This window comes from Melozone crissalis, unplaced genomic scaffold (genome assembly GCF_028551555.1).
Source record: "Melozone crissalis strain CALT ecotype California unplaced genomic scaffold, PUWL_Pcris_2 ptg000198l_1, whole genome shotgun sequence".
NCBI lineage: Eukaryota > Metazoa > Chordata > Aves > Passeriformes > Passerellidae > Melozone > Melozone crissalis.
The window spans coordinates 226,082-246,895 of record NW_026535962.1 but is presented as its reverse complement, the minus strand read 5'-3'; the positions used below and the strand labels follow the sequence as shown (position 1 = coordinate 246,895).

The following is a 20,814-nucleotide window of genomic DNA, read 5'->3' as shown; positions in this document are numbered from 1 at the left end:
CCCGCGCCGGGCCGAGCGGAGCCGAGCCGAGCCGAGCCGAGCCCGCCGCCCCGCCCCGCCTCCCCCCCGCCGCGGCAAGGGGGGGGAAGCAGGCGCGGCAGCTCAGCCGCAGCGGGTACGCGCATCTCCCGCAGCCGGCGGGGAACGAGCCCTCCCGGGTAATGAACCCTGCCGTTATCCCGCAGCCAGAGGAGAACGAGCCCTCCCGGGTAACGAGCCCCGCCGTTATCCCGCAGCCCGGCGGAGGTGGAGGTCGAGCTCTCCCGGCGAGGGACCGGCGCCCAGCCGGGAGCCCCGAGGACACCGGCCATCCCGGCGCAGGAAATGCTCTGGGAAAGTCTTTTCCCGGCTGGAGGTGGGGCTGCGCGGGGACGGGCTGGCCATGGCCACGCGTTCTGCCCACAGGTGAGTTTCCTAACTGGATCGTCCCGAGATTCCAGCGGAGCTACCTATTCCGGGACAGCACTGCCGTCCGGCGCCAGGCGCTCTGTCCCCCCTGTCGCGCTCCTCAGCCCACGCGCGGCCGTCCCGGGCTATTAATAACCAGCGGCCTGCGGAGCAGCAGGGACGCGCCGTGAGAGCGCTGAGCGCTGAACCTCTCCCTCCCTTTCACCCAGGATGCTGCGCTCCAGCGTGAGCAGGATGCGGATTGAGCTGATGCACAACAACACACCCTCCCTGGCTGGGAGGGGAAGAGTCGCCAGCTTAAACACCATCGCTCGCACAGCGTGACCTTAGCACCTCCCTGCCTCCTGTGACAGCAAAAAAACCGATTAAAAAATGCTTGCCTACTGTAAAGGAAAATTGAGGCTGTTTCTTAAAATTCGTGTGCCCCAGTGCCTCAGTTTCACAGAAGAACCACTGATTCCTGTCAACACGGGGATTTTGCATTGTAAGTTACAAATAGAAGCAGCATTGAGAAGCCCTCCAGGCTTTAGTCATCTTCAACCAGAGATCTTCAAACTGTACCAGATTATTAGGATCACAGTACAGAAGTGACTCAGTAGTACCTGTATTTCCACCCTCTAATCCCAAGATTTAAGGTCTTCAGTACACTTTATAGCTCTTTCAGTACCCTTTAGGACCTGGTCTAGTGGGCAGCATCCCTGCCCACGGTGGGGGTTGGAACTAGGTTATCTTTAAGGTCCCTTCTGGGGGAGTTAAGGACCCTTCTGGATCTTTAAGGTTCCTTCCAAACCAACCCTTCCAGCCTGAGGCAAACACCCCTCTAGCTCCTCTCCAGCATTCATGGCTCCCCTCCTCAGCTCCTGATGCCTTCCCCTCACAGCATCCCTGTCCAGATGCTGGTCATGCGTGCGATGCTCTTAGACATTCTGAGTGCAAAATCACCGTGTTATTAAGGCTGAAAATCACTGGATTCTCCAGGGAATGTGTCTCCCCGCTGTGGGACTGCCAATCTGCCCCGTACTGCTGAGTCACCAGGATGCTTTCCTTGGAAAGAATGAATTGGCAGTTTCCAGACTGACTTCTGTGACGCTGCTCGGTATTTGTTGTTTCCGTTATGTTGAGCACAGCATGGAAAGAACGGTCTGACAAATAAACACGCTTCTGCAGGAATGCTCCCTGAAACAATGCCATGTTAAAGACTGTTTTCCAAGAAAGAGGGCTCCATTTCCCCCTATTCATCCTGCCAGACAGATCCACGTAAAGTTTTCTCCTTATCTGCAGGCTGATGTTCCTCTTCACAAGGTTGCCTGGCACAAGGCCTGGGGATGCAGATGTTGTAGACTGAGTCAGACTAATGGCAATAAACAGCCACTTCAGGTGCCAGCAGCTCTGCCCTTCGCTCTCCCCATCCCTCTGGGGGTCCTGCCTGGGATGTTCATGCTTTCCTGTCTCCCCATCTCACCCAAAGCTACCCCTGAGCATGGGGGTGTCAGGTCCTCACCTTCCCTGGACACAGCTCCAGGTGGAGCACTCCAGCATGCTGCCATGATAAACAGTGATTTAAAAATCAGTAACACAGGAATTGGTCTTAAATTTTGCTATTTTAGTTAATTTCTCATGTAACTGCCTAGCATCAAAAAAGCCTTTCTAAGTTGCCTCTTTCATCTATGCTGCTGAGCCCCAGAGGAGATAGGATGGAGCCAGAGATATTTCTTTGTGAAAGAATGGCATGTTGGTTGCATTTAAGCCAGAATAGAAGTAAATTAAACATCTAGATCATAAAAGTACCAGAGGATGTTTTAAAACAGGTTCTTTGCAGCACTGCATTAGTTGACTGTAGAGCCTGACTGTGTAATGAGTAATATATTAATTTATAATTAGCATAGTACAGTGAAGCTCAGCAAATAGCTCTGTGCACTCTGGATAATTCATCAACAGAAGAAGTGGTTCTTAATGGTTTCCAAGGTTTGTACGTCCCCTGTAATTGGGAAGTTCATCTTTTATTGTTATTTCTTTGAAGGGATAATTTGATTGCAGGCACACATCTTTATTCCCTGTCTGTTTCTGCTGGAGTGCAGAGAAGCCTTTGGAGCGTTGCTGCTCTGGGTATCTCTGTGACCTCTCCGCAGGTGAGCACATCATTGTTTTGCAGAGCAGATGACCTGGATTTGGTGCAGATTCTCAGAGGGTTTTACCCTTTCCCTGCTGCAAAGGGGAGGGGGGAAGGGGGCACATTAACCTCCTTGGGTCACTTGGCTTTTCCCCGTCTGCAGCTTCAAAGTCTTCCATACAATTTTCATATCTCTCAAGGGATCTTCATTTACAATTCTGCTCTCAAAGTCTTCAGGAGCCTCCTGGTCTCATTTAATATTACCTGACAGTAGAAATACAGAAGGCGAAGAATAAATGTATTACAGTAACACTCACTGGAATTTACGGAGCCTTTGGGGAACTTACTTTTTAATTTGGATGCTCAGACCCACATTCCAGAGGATGCAGGGAGCAGGACCTCTGCCTGCTTTTGCAGCAGTGCCCAGAGATCCTATGCCTGGACTGCTGTTTTGGCAGGCTGGGAATCTGCGCTGAAACCCCCTGTTGTCAGCAAAACCTTTTGAAAAGGGAACAAAATCCTCAGATTCTGGTACTCAGTGCTGAGACAGCCTGGAGGCACTGTGGCCTCATCAGATGAAGGAAATAAATAAACTTAAACTGAATTAAGATCATTCAGCGATCCACTGAAAACAGGGTGTGATAAATCTTCCCCAGGAATAAAATGTCAGGAGTTCTGCTTTTTCCAGCTTTAATAAAATAATTTCTACCCTTCTGCCTATTATCAGCTGCAGATAAGGTGATTGCACTCAGCATTAGAAGCCTTCTAACGCATGCATCTGCCTTTGCATGACCATTTGTCCCTAACCCTTCTTGTAGCCCAAGCCCCAGTCCATGTGTTTTCATCCTGAAAAAGAAAAAATGCTGGTTGCTCACCTGGAAGGTACAGAAAGATTCCAGGCATGTGACAAATTTCTTACATGGGAGCAGGATTTATCACTAAGGATACATCAGGAAGTGTTGCTAGGGTTTTCTTGGGCAGTTTCTTTCCAAACTTGGCTTGTTATGGATACTGGAAACTTGGGTGCCCTCATCCAGTGCTGCTGGACACTCAATAAGAAGTCAGGATGATGATGAGAAGGAATTTCTATGTTCACTTCCAGCTGAATTTAAATTAAACCAGTTTTACTGAAGTCTTAATTCCTCCACTGCATTTAAATGCTGTGATCTGGAAAGCAAGAAGCTTATATTTCTGTATCATACATCAATAAAGAGCTAGAGTTTTTTACACTTCCTTATTAAATAATCTGGCCTAATTTAATTGGAATTTGGCTTGTGTGGAAAATAGCTCTGATTTAATTTGCTCTTGATTGTTCCACTAAAACTTTGTGATCTGAAAGTAGTGTGTTTGTATTTACTTCTCGCAGCACTAGAGACCTGCATTGGCAGGCTCTCAATCAAATTACCTGATGAATATAAACAGCAGATTTAATTTAGTTTCATATTGATTTTTGTCATTATTATTAAAACCCTCTGATCTGAAGAATGAGATGCTTGTATTTCCTTAATATCTTATTACTGGGGTTCGGGTTAATCTTGTAGAGCTTTTCCTTTTTCTTTTGAGTAACCAAGTCTAACTAATTGGAATTTAACATATGGCAATTTTGACTCTATAAAGGGAGAAAAGGAACTCAGTTTCCTAGGGCAAAATAGCAGAGTAACCTAATCTTGTCAGGGGCTGGGGTACTCTCCCCTGGATACCTGTGTGCACTTTGGGGGTCGTGGGCGCCCCAGGAGCTGGTGGGTCCCCTCAGGACTCTGCCGTGCCCTCTGTCTGGTGCCCTGAGGAGCTGCCAGTGGTGCCCACGGGGCACTGGCCGCAGTGTCCTTCCCAAGGGCTGGCTTCTGGCCAAGGGAGGGGGCATGCACAAAGGCTTTGGGATCCCACGGAAGGCAAAGGGCTGAGGGATTTGCAAACTGCCCACGTGTGAGTTGTCTGAAGAGCTGCTGCGCACCTCTAACTCAGCTTGGCCTTGGAAATGACTCCAGCTGAGTGTGGGGTGGAAAGTCCAGGTGTAAGCAGTGAGCTGTCTTCAGACACCAAAGGCTTTCATCGATGTGCAAATAGCTTTGAGCAAAGCAACAAAAATGAGTGCCTGGAACTTCAGCCTCTCATCTCAGCTGTGCTGAGGTTGCGGGTCTAACTCTTGGCAGCAGCTGTGAAAATTCAACCTTTGCCCTTGCTGTTTGTTGGTGCTTTAAAGCCTGTTGCCGCCTGTTGCGGGAGGAGCCGCGCAAGCTGTGCCCTGGGGGCAGCAGGAGAGAGTTTCTGGACAAACATGGAGCTGCCCTGGGGAAAGAGCTGGCCCAGGCTGGTGTTGTGGTCCCCGGTGTTGGAATCCCCTGTGTCAGGGACAGTCTCCTGCAGAGCCCGATCCAGGCTGGTGATGCTATTTCAGTTCCAGGAAAGCTGAGTTCTGGTGGTTTTACACCAAAGACAGGCTCACATTTTGAGGAGAAGAGGGCTGCAGGAGTGAGTCCATCTGTCTGTCTGTCTATCCCCACACCATGTAGCACCCCTCTGTGCTCACGGATCCATCACACCTTTTTTGGCAGGGAAAATTAGTTTTGGGGTAAATTAGCTCTGACCAGGCTCATCTTTTGAGAAGGAGAATGCCAGGGCCAGTTATCCGGCTGTCTGTCTCTCCATCTGTCCATCCCTGGACCGTTCCATATCCCTCGGAGCTCACGGGGGCCATCACCCCCCACTTTGTTTTTTGGGGGGGGATGGAAAGGGGTTGTGTGTGTAAATAATTTTTCCCGTTAATTCTCTCTTCCTGTTCCTCCTCCCTGACAGCCTTGACGGGCGCCGGGGCTGACCGGGGCGGGGCAGCGCCCTGGCGGGCGGGGGCGGCGGCGAGCGGCTCGGTGCGCAGCCGGTGCCGGTGCCAGCCCGGGATCGCGGCCGGTCCCCGGGCGGCAGCGGCAGCGGCAGCAGCGGCGGCAGCAGCAGGCGGCGCTGCGCCCCTTCCCGCCGGCCCCGGCCCCGCCGGGCTGCGCTCGGCTCCGCGCCCGCCGCCCCCGCCCAGCCCCGCGCCGCCGCCGCCGCCGCCGCCCGGCGATGCCCGCGGCCCCCGGCGGCTGCGGCCCGCGGAGGCGGCGCTGACCCGGCGGAGCGGAGCGGAGCGGCCCCCGGCCATGGGCAGCGTCGGCCCCCGCCCGCCCCGAGGCCACCGGCAGGTACGTGCGGAAAGTTTGGCGGGGGGAACGAGACGGCGGCCCCGGGGCCGCTCCCGCCGCGGTGCCGAGCGCCGCTCCGAGGGGACGCTGAGTCCCGCCGGGGGCCGGGAAGCCGCCGGGATCGGCGTGCCGCTGGCACCGGGTGCCGGTCCGGGGCTCCGCCGTGGGGTCCGGCTCTCCCGGTTCCGCCCGGCCGCCTCGCGTCGCTGCCCGGTCCCCGCGTGTCCCGGTCCCCCGCCGGGGCTCCCCGGGGCCGGAGCGGGGCTCGGGAGGGCCCCTGCAGTGAGTTTAACGGGGCCGGCTCTGCCCCGCGCCCCGTTACCGGTGGCTCCGACAGCAGCGGCGGCCGCGGTCCCTGCGGGCTGAGGGGGGATTCGGAGCCGGCGGGGCCCGGTCCGGCCCCAGCTCGGAGAGTGGGCTCGTCACGGATGCTGTTTTGCCAGAGCTGTGAAGCTACCCGCCTTTCTGGGAGGCAAAGCGCCGCCGGAGAGATCCCAGATTCTGCAGCCAAGGATGCTCCGTTGCTCTGGAAGGGCAGCGGCACCGAGAGCCAGCTGCCTCGTGGGGTGGCTCGAGGGGCACAGGATGGGTCAGATGGCCCCACCACCACGAGCAGAGGCTCAGGGGCTCGCAGGAGAGCATGAGCTGCACCAGTCCCATTCTGGAGTCGTGAGTTTGTCCATGCTGTGGGTGCCAAGGCAGGGAAGCAGCAATCTCCTCCTCCTGCTCATCAGCCATCCCTTTTGCTGCAGAGCGCTTGGGGGGCTGCTCATTCGCCTCATTAGCACCGTGGGGCACTGGACCCTGGCTGGAGGGGCACAGTTCCACATGGGGCTTTAACGGAGGAGGAGGAAAACGTCCATAGCTCCTGTGACAGGCAGAGTGTCTGCGAAGGCAGCAGGGAGCTGTTCCTGTGGTGTGTCTGTGCTGGAGAACCTCGATGAAGCTCCCATGTGGATGATGGCCCATGCCCACATGTGCCTACAGGGAGGGACGTGGGCCCTCACAGAGGAGCCATCAACTCTTGCAACTGAGATTGACAGTCCGAGAGACTGGGGAATTTGACAGTTCTTTCAGGTCCCAGCTCAGACCCAAAAGGCAAAAGCAGCTAAAAAATGTTAGTGAAAAAATCCACAAAATTCCAAACAGCACATAACAGAATTGAGAATACCAAGATCTTCAATCAAAATTAAATGTTTTGACATGCCAGAGCACCACTCTTCATTTCACTGACATTCCAGGCTGAAAAATCTCAAGTCAGACCAAACATTTGTAGTTGTAATCTCACGACACTGGAGGTTGATAACTGTCGAAACAGCAATTTCTGCGGAGCTGTGTTTTCTAATGGGAGTTTGGGCATGAGTGGGAGCTCTGAGTGCCCATGCCAGCATGGAGCACTGGGATGCACCGTGTCCTCCTGCTCCCCTTGTGCTCTGCTGGCCCCCAGCGTGGCTCCTGCTCAGCTCAGTGGTTTCCCTTCGGAGTGTGGCATGGACAGTGTGGATTGCATTATTGATAACACTGTAATTTATTTATGCTTCCTTGGCTATAGCAAACAGCTCAGCCTTTCTGAGCTAAATATACTTTGCACTGGGAGCGTGTTGCTGTCCCCTGTGGGATGGAGTGGCCAGTGGAGTGCTTGGGTTTTGTTCCAGCTGAGAGGTTTAGGAATGTCTCCTGGAAACTCACATGGCCTGGAGGGTCCCATGGGCATGAGCTGGGGATGGCTCCTCCAGAAGGGCTCTGGTGTGTGCTGTGGGGCTCAGGCCTGGTGCCCGGGCGCTGGGCTGTGCTCCCTGCACGGAGCAGGAGCTGCAGCAGCAGCAGCCAGGAAACCAGGCTCTCCTGATGGGGACCTGGCTGCTCTGCTGGAAGGTGCATGGGAGGTGTGCTGGCACTGGGGACTCGCTGTTGCAAAAACTGCAGTAGCATTGTGTCTGCTGTCCTCACATCTGGGCTGCCAGCTGTGCCCCATCATGGGCAAGACAGCTGGGACACAGCTCCTGCTGTGTGCAGCGTGGCTGGGCAGGGTGGCCCCAGGTGTGGGGCACGTGCCCCACTGCCTGCTGGGCGCAGTGCTTGGCACTCACTGCCTCTGGGTTCAGCTGAAGGGCTGAGCAGCTCTGAGAGAGCTGTTTGCTTTGTCATTGAGCAAATAGTGCATGCTTTGAGCTGACATCCGTATTTACACAGTGGGCTGTCACGTCTCCAAGGGGACTCCAGCAGCACCAGCTGTTGTATGATCCCCCTCTGAGAAGCCTCATGCAGAGCATATTGTGCCAGAACATCAGAGATCACCTAAATATGGGTTTACAGGAGAGAGTCTAGAGTCCCATCACATCACCTTGAGGAGCAATGGTTTTCTTGCACATTGAGCCACACTGGATTCCTCCTGGCAATGGAGGGGCTGGAGCAGTGGGCAGGGATGGAGTCAGGACAGCACGTGGGATGCTGCCAGACACTCTTCAATCTGTTCCTGGCCCAGCTGACCATCCCACAGCATTAATTATAAGCGTTTCCTTACCTCTAAATTATCTTTTTAGCATAAAATATGTGGTTTTGTCAATCTACCTTTGGTTTCTTCCTGCGCAAATGTCAACACTTTTGATGACATTTTCTGATTTTTGTTTCCCAGATGGGAGAATCAAAGTGCAAAATATCACTTTAAATCACCAATTCGGAATGAAGCATTTTTCATTTTGAAATGCCAGTTTAAAACAGGAAAATTCATTTTTAAATGCTTCCAAACAAGAAATGTCCTTTTTACCACTTCAAATCACTTCATTTTGATTAAAAATGTCAGCATATTGTGTGTGAAGAAGCATCACCTCTTCATTAGAGGAGTCTGTGGTTTCACTGTCTCATGGTCCGGAGCAGATAGAAATTTCAAACATGGTTGAAAATTGAAGATTTCTTCTCTGAGGGGTGTGGGTTTGTCCAGTGCACTGCCCATGGAGGGGACTGTGGGTGCAAGGTTGGCACAGGGCAGGGGCACCCCTGGCACCTGCTGCTGGTCCTGGCAGCACTCCCCAGTCTCCGTGTCATCGCCACTGGTCTTTGTGGTGTCTTGTTAGTAAGTTATGATCCAGCACTAATATTTTATGGGGGACATAGTTGTTTGCTGGACGTGGTGAGACCCCAGCAGGTGATAATGGAGGCTGGGAGGTCACCATGCCACCTGGCAGCTGCCAAGCAGTGACAGGGCTGTTGGTGCTGCTGCCTGCGGAGTGCCAGAGCTGTTCCCATCTGAAGGGCTGTAAATAGTGAAGAGAACACATTTAAAGAACCCAGCAGTAAAATACAAAACCTTTTGGGATTTACGTTTTTCTCTAGGGGCTTCAGATGGTGTAAGACTTGGCTTCTTCCCAGCATGCGCTGCATGGAGTGGGAGTGGTGCCAGTGTGGTGCCAAGAGAGATTCTCAGTGTGTCCAGGGGTAGCTGATGCAGTTTTGAGTGTGTGGTTGCAGGAATTTGGTGTCTGTGCTGGCAGGAGGAGCAGCCCCAGAGGAAGGTGATGCCTGGGAGAGCAGACTGCAGGTCCTGGCACTGCCGTGGGCTCTGCGTATCCCACTGGCAGCCTGCTGCAATTCCTGCTGCAATTCCTGCCTCCTGTGGGTGCTGGCCCCAGGACATCCAGCGGGATCAGCCCATCCTTCTGCTTGTCAGCAAGTGCTTTACAAGTGCCAAGCCTTGGGCATCACTGCAAGGGACCTCAGCGACACAAGGACAGTCACAGCATGTACCCACGCACAGACAAGGCAGAACCTGAAATGACTCGCTGCTGATCTGCTCTGGCTCTTCCCACACACACTGCCTGTGCATTTAGTGTTTGTCATCTGCTTTAATGACCTACTATAAAGGACCTGATTTTGTGCTCTCAGCAGTAAAAATCAGGAGCAGCTCTGCAGGTCCTGCTGTTCAAAGGGGTGAGCAGGGTTATGGGCGGAGCCCCTGGAGAAGTTTCAGTGGTGCGATGGACACGTGCTCATGCACCTGAGAGTGTGTGTCCTGCAGTGGGGCTGGTGAAATTCCCAGGTGTCCCCAGCCACTCCCAGGGACACAGTGGCTCATGCTGATGGCAGGTATCACTGCCCATGTCCTTCTTTCTCCTTTCAGATGTGCTGATGTCTGCTCCTTGCAAAGACTTGACCCACCTGAGGTTGGCAGATGCACAGATGTGACCGTGAATCACCAGTAAAAGGTAACCATCACTCACCTGTACTACTGCCGGTGGGATCTCTTTCTGTGCTGCTGAGATGGCCTATGCTGCTGATGAAGTCTGAGGTCATCTGAGGGTGGTGGGTCAATCCCTTCATCTCCCAGGGCCATGTCCCCACAGCCAGATACCCCAGTGCTCACAACGTTCAGGAGTCATACTGGTGAGTGGATCTGCACCTCCCAGCCCTCCTCAGTCCCTTTTCCTCCACATATCTCTTCTTGTTTTCGGTAGAATGAGTGAGAGAGATATACAGAGCCTGAGCAAATGGGTTTTCGTGCTCAGCCTCTGCCTCACCACGCTGTGGGGACGACTGACGCTGGCCTCCACGCATCAGCACAGAAGCCATTCAGGTAGGGGAGCGAGACCCTTGCTGCATGTGCCACATGCTTGTGCAGTCATCTGGGTCCCCATGCCAATGGCAGTACCTTGGGGTCTTCATGGGATGCCTGAGGTGGGGGTTACGTGGGGATGAGCTGCTTGGTGAAGTTCTGTCTCCCATTTCTTGGCGGGGGAGGAGGAGTTCCAGGCTGTGGTGCACACCTGGAGCAGGTGGGCATCTCTGGGGACCAAATGCTGACAGCCTCAAGGAGCTCAGTGTCCATCCCTTTTCCTGGGGTCTGGGCAGCAAGGATGAGCATGCCAAATGTGTGGGGCAGCATCCAGCAAACGGACACCAAGAGGCACAACACAGTGCCACTGTGACAGCTGCTGGATTGGCGTTTGGAGTGTCCACATGTGCAGGAAACTGCCAGGACGGCTCCTTCAAGATGGGTGGGAACATGCAGCCATAGCAGCTGCTGCTTGGAGATAGAAGTTGTGAATGCTCATTGTGGGGCATTTAAAACCAGTGGCTTGGTGAGCTGGGATGGTCTAAGGAGCTAAAGAAGGAATTTCTTCATGTCTGCAGCAAAATCTGAGACGCATATAAATGATCCATATGTACACCTGTACAGGCTCCTTGGAGCACAGTGGGAGGACGTATGAGGAGGTGGATGCTGGTGTTACTGGTGTTTCTGGTGGAGCTGTGCACCTGGCAGCACAGGCAAACACTCAGATCCCAGGGCACCTGCTGTCTGCTTCCTATGCCTCTGCTTGGAAAGGGCATTTAGGGGTTAATTTGAAACCATTCACGCTCTTGATTGACCCCACACCTATCCCTGTCCTATTTCTGTCATTTTTGCCTGACAGTTAAAGCAGTTCTAATCCTGTAATCCCCACCCGCATTGCTTAAAACCAAAACACATCTTCCAGAGTGCCTCCCTCACCCAGTCAGGCAGCAGCTACCTGCTCTTCCCTCCTCCTAACCCTGGATACCCCATCCTTGGAAGTGTCCAAGGTCAGGCTGGACAGGGCTCTGAGCAACCTGGGCTAGTGGAAGGTGGCTCTGGTAGTGGCAGGCAGTGGAGCAAGATGAGCTTTATGCTTCTTTCCAACCTAAACTATTCTGTGATTCTAACTGGGAGAAAACTCTTCACTTTTTTTCTGGGATGACTTTTTTGGCACTGAATCAGGTCTACCAGGGATATGGGCACTGCGGGCAGCTTAAATGCTCACTCAACCTGCCCAATCCTAGTGCCAGAGAGCCCTGCTCATCCATGGTATTACTTTGTAGGGAGCTGCTTCTTTGAATTGTGTTTATTCACATGTAAAACCACCCAAAAATTATCAGTAGCAGAGGAATTGTGACCTCAAACTTAAAAATTTCTTGGAGAGTCCACATGCAAACCCTTTGTTTGCTGTCCAGGGACACGTCTGACTGTGACAACCAGGTCTGATAACAGAATTACAGAATATCTCAAGTTGGAAGAGATCCACAAGGATCATTAAGTCCAACTCCTGGCCCTGCACACAAATCATACCACATGCCCGAGATCCCTTGTGCCCACCCAGCGCATGGAGATGCTGCTTAGTCCAAGCAAAGTGCTGCTTCCTGCAGAATGTGGTTGGATTTAAGGGGCCACATGAATCAAGCACGTCGTTTGGGAACAGAATAAGAGACTCCTTGGTGAAGAATGATTCACCAGCAGTTTAATCCCCCGTGTAACGTAGTGAGGCTTCATGATGAGCAAGGCTGGAATGTCTGGATCCAAATACCACAAAGGTGGCCCTACCCCAGCACCTTCTAAAGCTGATAATCAAAGGGCTGTCTTTGCCTTTGTGCTCATCACTCAACCTGAAGCAGAAGTAAAAAAGCATTTAAGTCAGCTGGGATTTTTTCTTTTGGGAAATGAGGTTCTCTTGGCATTGCCTGACATATGCATCCAACTTCTCTTCATTTTGTAGCTCTCCACCAGCAAGCAGTATTTTACACTGAACATGTGGGGTTGTGCCCACGCTCCCTGAGATACTCAAAATGTGTCATTTCGGGTTATGCCATAAAAACCCCATGTTCTACTGCTCATTTAAAGGTCAATCAGAGTAGGACAGCATTTTCATTTTATTTTTGCATGCAGGATTCAAAAGCTGTTTGCTCTTACAATTCTTCATGGTTCCATGAGATAAGCTGTGTCTTTTAAAAACGGGTTCCAGCGGGGAAATACCAGTTAAATGGGAGGGAGAAGCATGCCAGAAGCTCTGGAACTTATCCCAGGCTCTCGGGAGGTTTCCTGCTGTCGGTGTTAAACACACCATCCATCTGATACGCATTTTGTTCCAAGTTTCCTGCTGCTCAGCAAAAGGAGAAGCAGCTGCAGGAGCTCTGGGGCCCGCTGCTCGCACTGCACATGGGCTCAGCCTCTCTGCTCTCACTTCCCAAGCATGGGACATGAAAACCCCGAGTGGCAGGGCTGGGAAAGCAGGTGAATCTGGTGGGTAGGAGCTGAGGTGGATTTTGGCAGCTGGGACGGCCCCTACCTAGCTCCCCATGGGCTCAAATGCATGGCCTGGGGAGGAGATGCAGTGTCCTGCTGCCAGGGCTGGGCTGGCACCTGGAGGGGGCAAATTTCCAATGGCATCGTGTCCTAGGGCAGGGCAGGGTGCCAGATTGTCAGAAGAAAATGCAATGGGGAATGGTTTAAACTGGAAGGAGACAGGTTTTGGTTAGACATTCAGAAGAAATTCTTCCCTGTGAGGGTGGTGAGGCCCTGGCTCAGAGTGCCCTTGAACCCAGTCCTGGAAGTGTTCAAGGCTGGGCTGGATGGGGCTTGCAGTAACCCAGCCTGGTGGAAGGTGTCTCTGCCCATGCCAGGGCGTGGAATAAGATGATTGTTAAGGTCCTTTCCAACCCTAGCCAGGCTCTGATTCTACAGTTCTAAGACCTTCAGGCAAATGGAAGTATTCTGTGGCCTGAGAGCGGGATGAGTCCGGTGCTGCGTGCTGCTTCTTCAGCTCTGCCATCAGTAGGGCCCTTGCTGTGGGGCTGTGTGTGCCCCAAGGGGGCTGTGGGGCTGTGTGTGCCCCAAGGGGGCTGTGCCAGGGCAATGGGGCTGTGCCAGGGGCTGTGGGGCTGTGTGTGCCCCAAGGGGGCTGTGGGGCTGTGCCAGGGGCTGGGGGGCTGTGTGTGCCCCAAGGGGGCTTGGGGGCTGTGCCAGGGGCTGTGCCAGGGGCTGTGGGGCTGTGTGTGCCCCAAGGGGGCTGTGGGGCTGTGCCAGGGGCTGTGGGGCTGTGTGTGCCCCAAGGGGGCTTGGGGGCTGTGGGGCTGTGTGTGCCCCAAGGGGGCTGTGGGGCTGTGCCAGGGGCTGGGGGGCTGTGTGTGCCCCAAGGGGGCTTGGGGACTGTGCCAGGGGCTGTGCCAGGGGCTGGGGGGCTGTGTGTGCCCCAAGGGGGCTGTGGGGCTGTGCCAGGGGCTGTGCCAGGGGCTGTGCCAGGGGCTGGGGGGCTGTGTGTGCCCCAAGGGGGCTGTGGGGCTGTGCCAGGGGCTGTGCCAGGGGCTGGGGGGCTGTGTGTGCCCCAAGGGGGCTGTGCCAGGGCAATGGGGCTGTGCCAGGGGCTGTGGGGCTGTGTGTGCCCCAAGGGGGCTTGGGGGCTGTGCCAGGGGCTGTGCCAGGGGCTGGGGGGCTGTGTGTGCCCCAAGGGGGCTTGGGGGCTGTGCCAGGGGCTGTGGGTCTGTGTGTGCCCCAAGGGGGCTTGGGGGCTGTGCCAGGGGCTGTGGGGCTGTGTGTGCCCCAAGGGGGCTGTGGGGCTGTGCCAGGGGCTGGGGGGCTGTGTGTGCCCCAAGGGGGCTGTGGGGCTGTGCCAGGGGCTGTGCCAGGGGCTGGGGGGCTGTGTGTGCCCCAAGGGGGCTGTGGGGCTGTGCCAGGGGCTGTGCCAGGGGCTGGGGGGCTGTGTGTGCCCCAAGGGGGCTGTGGGTCTGTGTGTGCCCCAAGGGGGCTGTGCCAGGGCAATGGGGCTGTGCCAGGGGCTGGGGGGCTGTGTGTGCCCCAAGCGGGCTGGGGGGCTGTGCCAGGGCAATGGGGTACCTGCCCCACACAGGCAGCTCTGCCTGGGCAAGGACTCTGGGCACTGCAATGCCCCACACTCAGCTGGCTGCCATAAGGCAGAGGGAGTCAAATTTCTCTTTATCACTGAGCTGCACCTTTCCGAGCAAATTAAAAGGGCTTTGACACATTAGCAAACTGCTCTTACATGGTTGTAATGACCGATTTCTCAGTTCTGCCTGGCTCTCCCTTGGCTGAACCTTTTAAAATTAGCTGGAAATGAGCAGCCGGAGAGCAGGACTGCAAGGGAGCAGAGGGGTTGCCTGGGCAGCCCTCCCGGGAAGAGCTCTGCTAATGGAGCTTTTCTGAAAATGAGTCAAAACAGTAACTACGTGGGAACACTGAGACTTGAGGGTGTAAAATTCCCTGGTGAGGTGCACGAGGGGGGAAGAGTGACTCCTTGTGGTCCTGGACCACAGTGTGAGAGGAATGTGGGCTCATAGGCAGCCCAGGCCAAGGATCTCTGCTTCCTCCTCAAATTATTTGAAAAATACCATGAAGCATAAAGAAGGGCAAAACAGTCATGTTCGTTCTGCAAAGAGTTGCTTTGCTTTTCACTTTCACCGAAGCCTACCATTTCTGTATACAAAAAGAATAGAATTTATCATTAAAGCTGAATTACTATGGAATTTCAAAGAGAAGATAAAATTTGTGGCCAGAGATATTATTACAAAATATTCCATATAATAATGGTGTAATTATTATGGACAGAAATGAAAATAAGGGTTAATTAAAAGAAAATGACCATGAAATAGCACTAAATGGCGTAAATTAGAGTCATGGTGATTGTGCAGCCCATCCTGCCGGTGTGCGGTGGGAAGTGTCCTGAGCCGAGGGCGTGGAGCAACCAGGAATGCCGTGATGCCTGCTTGCCTGCGTACATTTTGGGATGCCACTCTGCAGGAATGCAGCTTCCCTGTCCTCTACCCAGCTTGGCTCCTGTTTGCTAGGGAATAAAAGACTGTCCCCAGTGACCCACAGGACGCAGGACGTGCCCATGTGTGGCTCTGCACTGCTGCCCCAGTGCTCATTAAGCAGGACCTGCAGGCATCTCTGGGGTTGTGGGAATGAAGTCTGTCAGCCCTTTTTGGCTGATTTGTATTGTGCTTGTGTGGGCCATTACCCAGCTGGAGCACTGATTTGAGATGCTGACCAGCTCTAAACTCTGATCCCAGAGGTGATCAGCCAACACGGTAGTTTTCTATTTTCCTTAATATTTTAATGGCACTGGGAGGGGGAGCAGCAGAGCAGCTTGAATTGCTGATGAACACCATGACATTTCTCTGCCGCTGCAGGGTGGAAACCTGATCCTCCTCCAGGGAGAGGGTGGGTGATGGCAAGGTGGAGGCACTGACTGTAGCTGTGGTCGGAAGGGATGGTGCTGTGCTTGAAGCCAAAAGCAGCACAGTGCACCATCCCCTCTTGTAGCAAAGTGCATCTCATTATCAGCTGCAATTAGCTAATGTGCTCGTTGGTTTCAATAAAGCTCTTGGCTTGGCCGTGGCAAGAGGGGATGCATTTTGGAGGGTACGATGGGTGTGAGGGCTATTAGGAGCAAGAGCTGAGATATGAGAGGTGTGGAGCAGGTACCAGCACTTTTCGTGACACGAGGGCTGGGAAGATGCTGTGCCCAGACACCAGCTGTACGTCACCAGCAGCCCAAGGGGAGATTCCAGAGCTGGGACACCGCTGCACATACCGGGCTCTCCTGTGCCTTGGTCGCAGCTCAGAGCAGCAGAGCTGCCCAGGGCAGCGGGCAGGGCATGGCCTGAGCTCTCTGGGGTCTCTGAGTGTTGCCCAGGGCAGGGCATGGCCTGAGCTCTCTGGGCTCACGGGGCTGTTTCTCCTGCAGTGCACGTGGAGCCCGGCACGTGCGAGGTGATTGCAGCTCACCGGTGCTGCAACAAGAACAAGATCGAGGAGCGCTCCCAGACGGTGAAGTGCTCCTGCTTCCCAGGGCAGGTGGCAGGGACAACACGGGCAGCTCCCTCCTGCGTGGATGGTGAGTACCCACGGTGCAACCCCTTCCTTTTCAATCCCTGACCTCATCTTCATGGGTTAAACAGGTGCGGGGTCTCCATGTCCCTGGCATTAGCTGGGATCCTGCAGCAGAGCAATGGGGAAGGGGGCACATTTTGGGGCACTCTCTCATTGGACACTCACTGAGCTGGTGTGGCTGTGATACTCCACTCTGTGCAGCCCTGGGCTGTGTGCTGTGGGGGAGTTACGGGGGTGCCAGCATCACAGTGCTGGGGTCAGGTCTGCAGCACTGATCCCTGCACGTCTCCTCACCCTGCTGCCACAGCTGGAAGCAGGGATATGATTCCAGCCATGCAACACCTTTGCCTGTGAGGAGCACCAGGCATACAACCTGTATGTTTTATTGAATGCCATTATGTGCTACGACCAAAGAGCCATCACCAGCCCCTGCCAGCATGGTATTGATTTGCTTGACAACCAGTGGCCTGTGACTGCAGTTCTGTGCAACACCAAGTAATGCCAGGATAAATTGTTAGGAAAGGCTCTTGTTGTCCCCAGCTGCTCAGGTCATATTGTTCCCAAATACAAGAGAGCCCACTCTGGTTGCCCAGACTGGAGCCATGAATCACAAGACCCTAGTAGAGCAGAGTGGTAGGAGACAATCCCTTTGCTCTGTAAGTGGAGCTTGAAACAGGTTCTTGAACAGCACTGCTCTCCCTGGGTGTGAGGACTCTGGGCTTTTTTTTCCTTGGGTAGTGAGAGAAAACAGAGTGTTCTGGAGGCAGGTGGAGCAGCTGGGCCAGGTGAGGCCAGGCAGGTGAGGAGCAGCTCCTGGTCCAGGGCTCCTCAATGTGAGCTGTGCTGGAGAGAGGGGCTGTATCTCCTGGTGTCACCCGAGGGTGGGCACAGCTGGTCCCCCATGCCCTGTGCTGCAGCCTGGCTGCTGATCCCGTCCTCTCCGCAGCCTCCATCGTGCTGCAGAAGTGGTGGTGCCAGATGGAGCCGTGTCTGCACGGGGAGGAATGCAAAGTGCTGCCTGACCTGTCGGGATGGAGCTGCAGCAGTGGCAACAAAGTGAAGACGACCAAGGTACGTCCCTGCCAGGTGCTGGGGGGAGCACAGGTGTGCCTTCCCCAGCCTGGGGCAAGCAAGCAACACCCAGGAGAGCACCCACAGCTCTGGGGGCAGGAGAGAGCTCCAGCTCCTTCAGGGCACACACTGATAAGGACTCACTGGAGCAGAGCAGAGGGTCTGGGCTGTGCACTTGTCACTGGTGCTGGAGGGGCTGGCAGGCATGCCACAACCCTGCGTGCATCGCAGAGCTTTTCCACTTGATCATTCTTGCTGGAAGGCTTGGTGTTGGATGGCTCAGCCCCTGAGCCGACACCCCAGGTGTGTCTGTGTAACATCCCAGGGCTCCCAGGCTGTCCAGGTTGCTCCCCAGCACTACCCACTGCTCCAGGGCCACGGGCTGCCCTTCCCAACCCAGTGGCACAGCCCTGAATCTGTCTCTGTTCCCTGTCTGAGGCAATCATTTGTGACAGAACACTACACGATTATTATTTTCATGGCTTGCTGAATACCCCAAAGAACAAGGTGTAATTAAAATTTTATCAAACTCATTAGTAATTACATATATGCCATGGTTAATCAGTTGCATAATTTTGTAATCATTGTTCATACTGTTGAGTGTAATTATTCCTTATGCTTTCGTTTTCCTCACCCCACATCCCCCACCACAAAATTATCGTATTAAGCAATGTCAGGATTTTTTTCATTGCTGCTATTATTTTTGTGCACAGAAAGCACTTTCATGCTGAAGTGTTTTTATGGACAACCAAAAAGGTTCCTCCAGCCCTGAGCATCCATCACTGACCAGTACCTACAGCATTACATTGAGCTGGTTGTCTTTTCCCCCTCTGAGTGTTGTTTGGTTGGTTTCCCCCAGCAACTGACTTAGCACAAAACCTCTGCTCTGGCTTTGCTGTTTTGAACTCTCACTGGGACCATTCCCATCTGGAATGGGAGCAGAACTTGGGAGCTTCTGCTCTCCTGCCTCATCCAACAGACCCCTCCATGGCCAACCTCCTTTTGGGTGCTGTGCCCCTCCTTAGGGAGGCAGCAGTTTGGGAACACAGACCTGTGTTTTCAAAAGGACTTCTGGTAACTTTGGATGACTTTAGTGACTTTGGAATGGTGCCAAAGGGCTGGATTTGCATCTCAGTCCCCTGTGCAGGCACACCTCAGTGGGAGCTGCAGCTAGAGCACAAAAATCACAAACCATCCTTAAGGTGACATTTGGAATGGCCACTCCGTTAAATGAAAGTAAAGAGCCAATCTTATTTGCACCTCTTGAGGCTGTTTGCTGATAATTCATGGATGGGGAATCAGCTGGATGCACTGGATGATTTCTGCTCTCCTCCGCAGGTCACTCGATAGACCCCGTGCAGCGCGGCACGGGCTGAGCAGCCTTGCCGTGGGTCTGGTGCTCCCGTGGGCAGCAGGATGCGGCCCTGCAGAGGCGGGTGCTGCAGGGCTGCCAGGCTGCGCCCACCAGCAGGACTGTGGCAGCTGCTGGATCAGAGCATCCTCTGCGCCCCAGCTTCCCTGGCGGCTGCAGGAGGGGTCCCAGCACAGTGCCAGCATCCCGTCACTCCACGGTTTCCTCCTTTTCTGGGGACACCTTCACCAACCAAGAAACGGGCTCGTTTTCTAACCCTCCTAAATAAAATACTCCCACTATGTAAGAGCTGTTGACAATGCAGAGACAGGCAGGCAGCAGGCCCCCAAAGTGGGCTTTAGTCTGAATAGCTGAAATCATTGCTGTGAGTCGCCTTTCCCCCCGAGATGCTGAATCCAGGTTGCATTGGAATCGGGAAATCAGTGGTTATGTGAAACCCTTCCCCACGTGGCTCCTAGCCCTGGGGTTCCTAGGAGCAGCTGCTGAGCTCCAGCCTGACCCTGGGTCACTGAGAGCCTGGCCTTTCCCTGCCCCACCACCATGACCACAGGCAGCAGATGTGGCAGCATAGTCAGAGGGTGTCTGACATCCTGTTGGCTCCCAGGGATGGTGAGATGTCTCCATGGTGCATGCTGCTGGTTTCTCCTTCCTCAGTAATTGCATTATTCAGGTTGCGAATTTAGTGTTTTCCACCATGCAAATCCCAGGCACTGAGTTTCTGCTTGTGTTTGCAATTGAATTTCAGATTTGTGTGAGGCGACCTCTCTGTCTGCAGCTCTGGGGTGTCTGGTGCATCAGAAAGGGCCTCTGACCAAGCTAGATTTTGTTGTAGTAATCCAAAATAAAGAAAAATGTACTACCTTCTGGCCCTGAGCTCATGGCCTTCTCCAGGACGCACCATTTCCTGTGGTGTGGCAACTCAAGGTGGGGCACAACGTGAGCTCTGTGCCCCCAGTGTCAGAGGTGCTGGGGACCCTGGGGCTGTGGGACCAGCACCCCCAGCCCTGCTCTGGGACTGCTCTGGGACCCTGCAGGGGATGTGCTGGCGCAGGAGGGGCTGGAGATGGTGTGGACCATGGCAGTGAGGGGGTCCCTGCTGTCTCTGCTGCCTCCTGCCCTGGCTCCCACCACAGGACTCGTTATTGAGACGTTTTTGTAATGGGGTATGTAATACTCTCTGCAGATGTGATGTAAATACCAGACTGTGAAATAATAAATTCATTTTAATCTCTGCAAATGATCTTTTCGCTTATCACCTAAAGGAGTCTCTGGTAGTGCTTCTCATGCTGCTGAATCTGAGGTGGAGGGGCTGGGGACTCTGCCCCGGCCATTCCAGTCCCAACCAGCTTTTTCAATGATGGCTTTGGAGGAGAGCTGAAAGCCTGTTGTGGCCAGCAAAGGCTGAGTAGCTCATAGCGATCCTAAGGAAAAGTGCATTAATTTCTACAGGATGCTTTGCTGAGAGCTTCTCTTTTCCTGTTGCTTCCCCTTTGTGTGGCAGCTCCCACTGCCGCAGCGCCGTGCCCCCGAAGATGCTCCCCCTGCCAAAGGCCAGACTGGGATTTCAAAGGTTCCCTGTTGGAGTCCTGTGCCCTCTGAGAACCTAGGCTGTCGGATGCAGAGGGAGAATCTGTTATTTCCAGCAGGAAACACCAGGCTGTAGATGAGAACGTCCCTGCTTGGCTGAGCATTTTCATAGCTGGCTCATAATGTGAAGGATCCACTCTGCGGAAGTGTTGAGCTTGACACCTACATTGGTATAAAAACATTTTATTGTCTGCATAATAGGCACCCTTGAAGCTTATTTTTCACTTACTGCAGCCCACAGTTTAGTGAGGAAATAGCCCCTTGGTGTCTCTGCTGAGTGCTGACCTCGCTGCTATCGCACCATCAGAGTACACAAATACTGCAAATTGCTGCTCCTCTCCTGGCAGGTAAATGTGTTTCCAAGGAGAGCACTGCAGCCTGCAGGACTGCTGCTGTTACCTCTGACTCCTGAGCAGCCAGGCAAGGATGCTGCTGCCACAACTTCTGGCCCTCT

The 20,814-nt window shown here is 54.0% G+C and overlaps 1 protein-coding gene across 1 annotated transcript; it reads left to right on the top strand.

The window, feature by feature from the left end:
• Positions 1-5,613: 5,613 nt before the first annotated feature.
• Positions 5,614-19,283, top strand: TAFA3 (TAFA chemokine like family member 3). The gene is made up of 6 exons (XM_054293951.1): positions 5,614-5,697; positions 9,815-9,899; positions 10,146-10,267; positions 16,185-16,334; positions 17,277-17,401; positions 18,740-19,283. Exons 3-6 carry the CDS (start codon positions 10,150-10,152, stop codon positions 18,749-18,751), a joined length of 405 nt encoding a protein of 134 aa, XP_054149926.1. The 5' UTR covers positions 5,614-5,697; positions 9,815-9,899; positions 10,146-10,149; the 3' UTR covers positions 18,752-19,283.
• Positions 19,284-20,814: the final 1,531 nt, after the last annotated feature.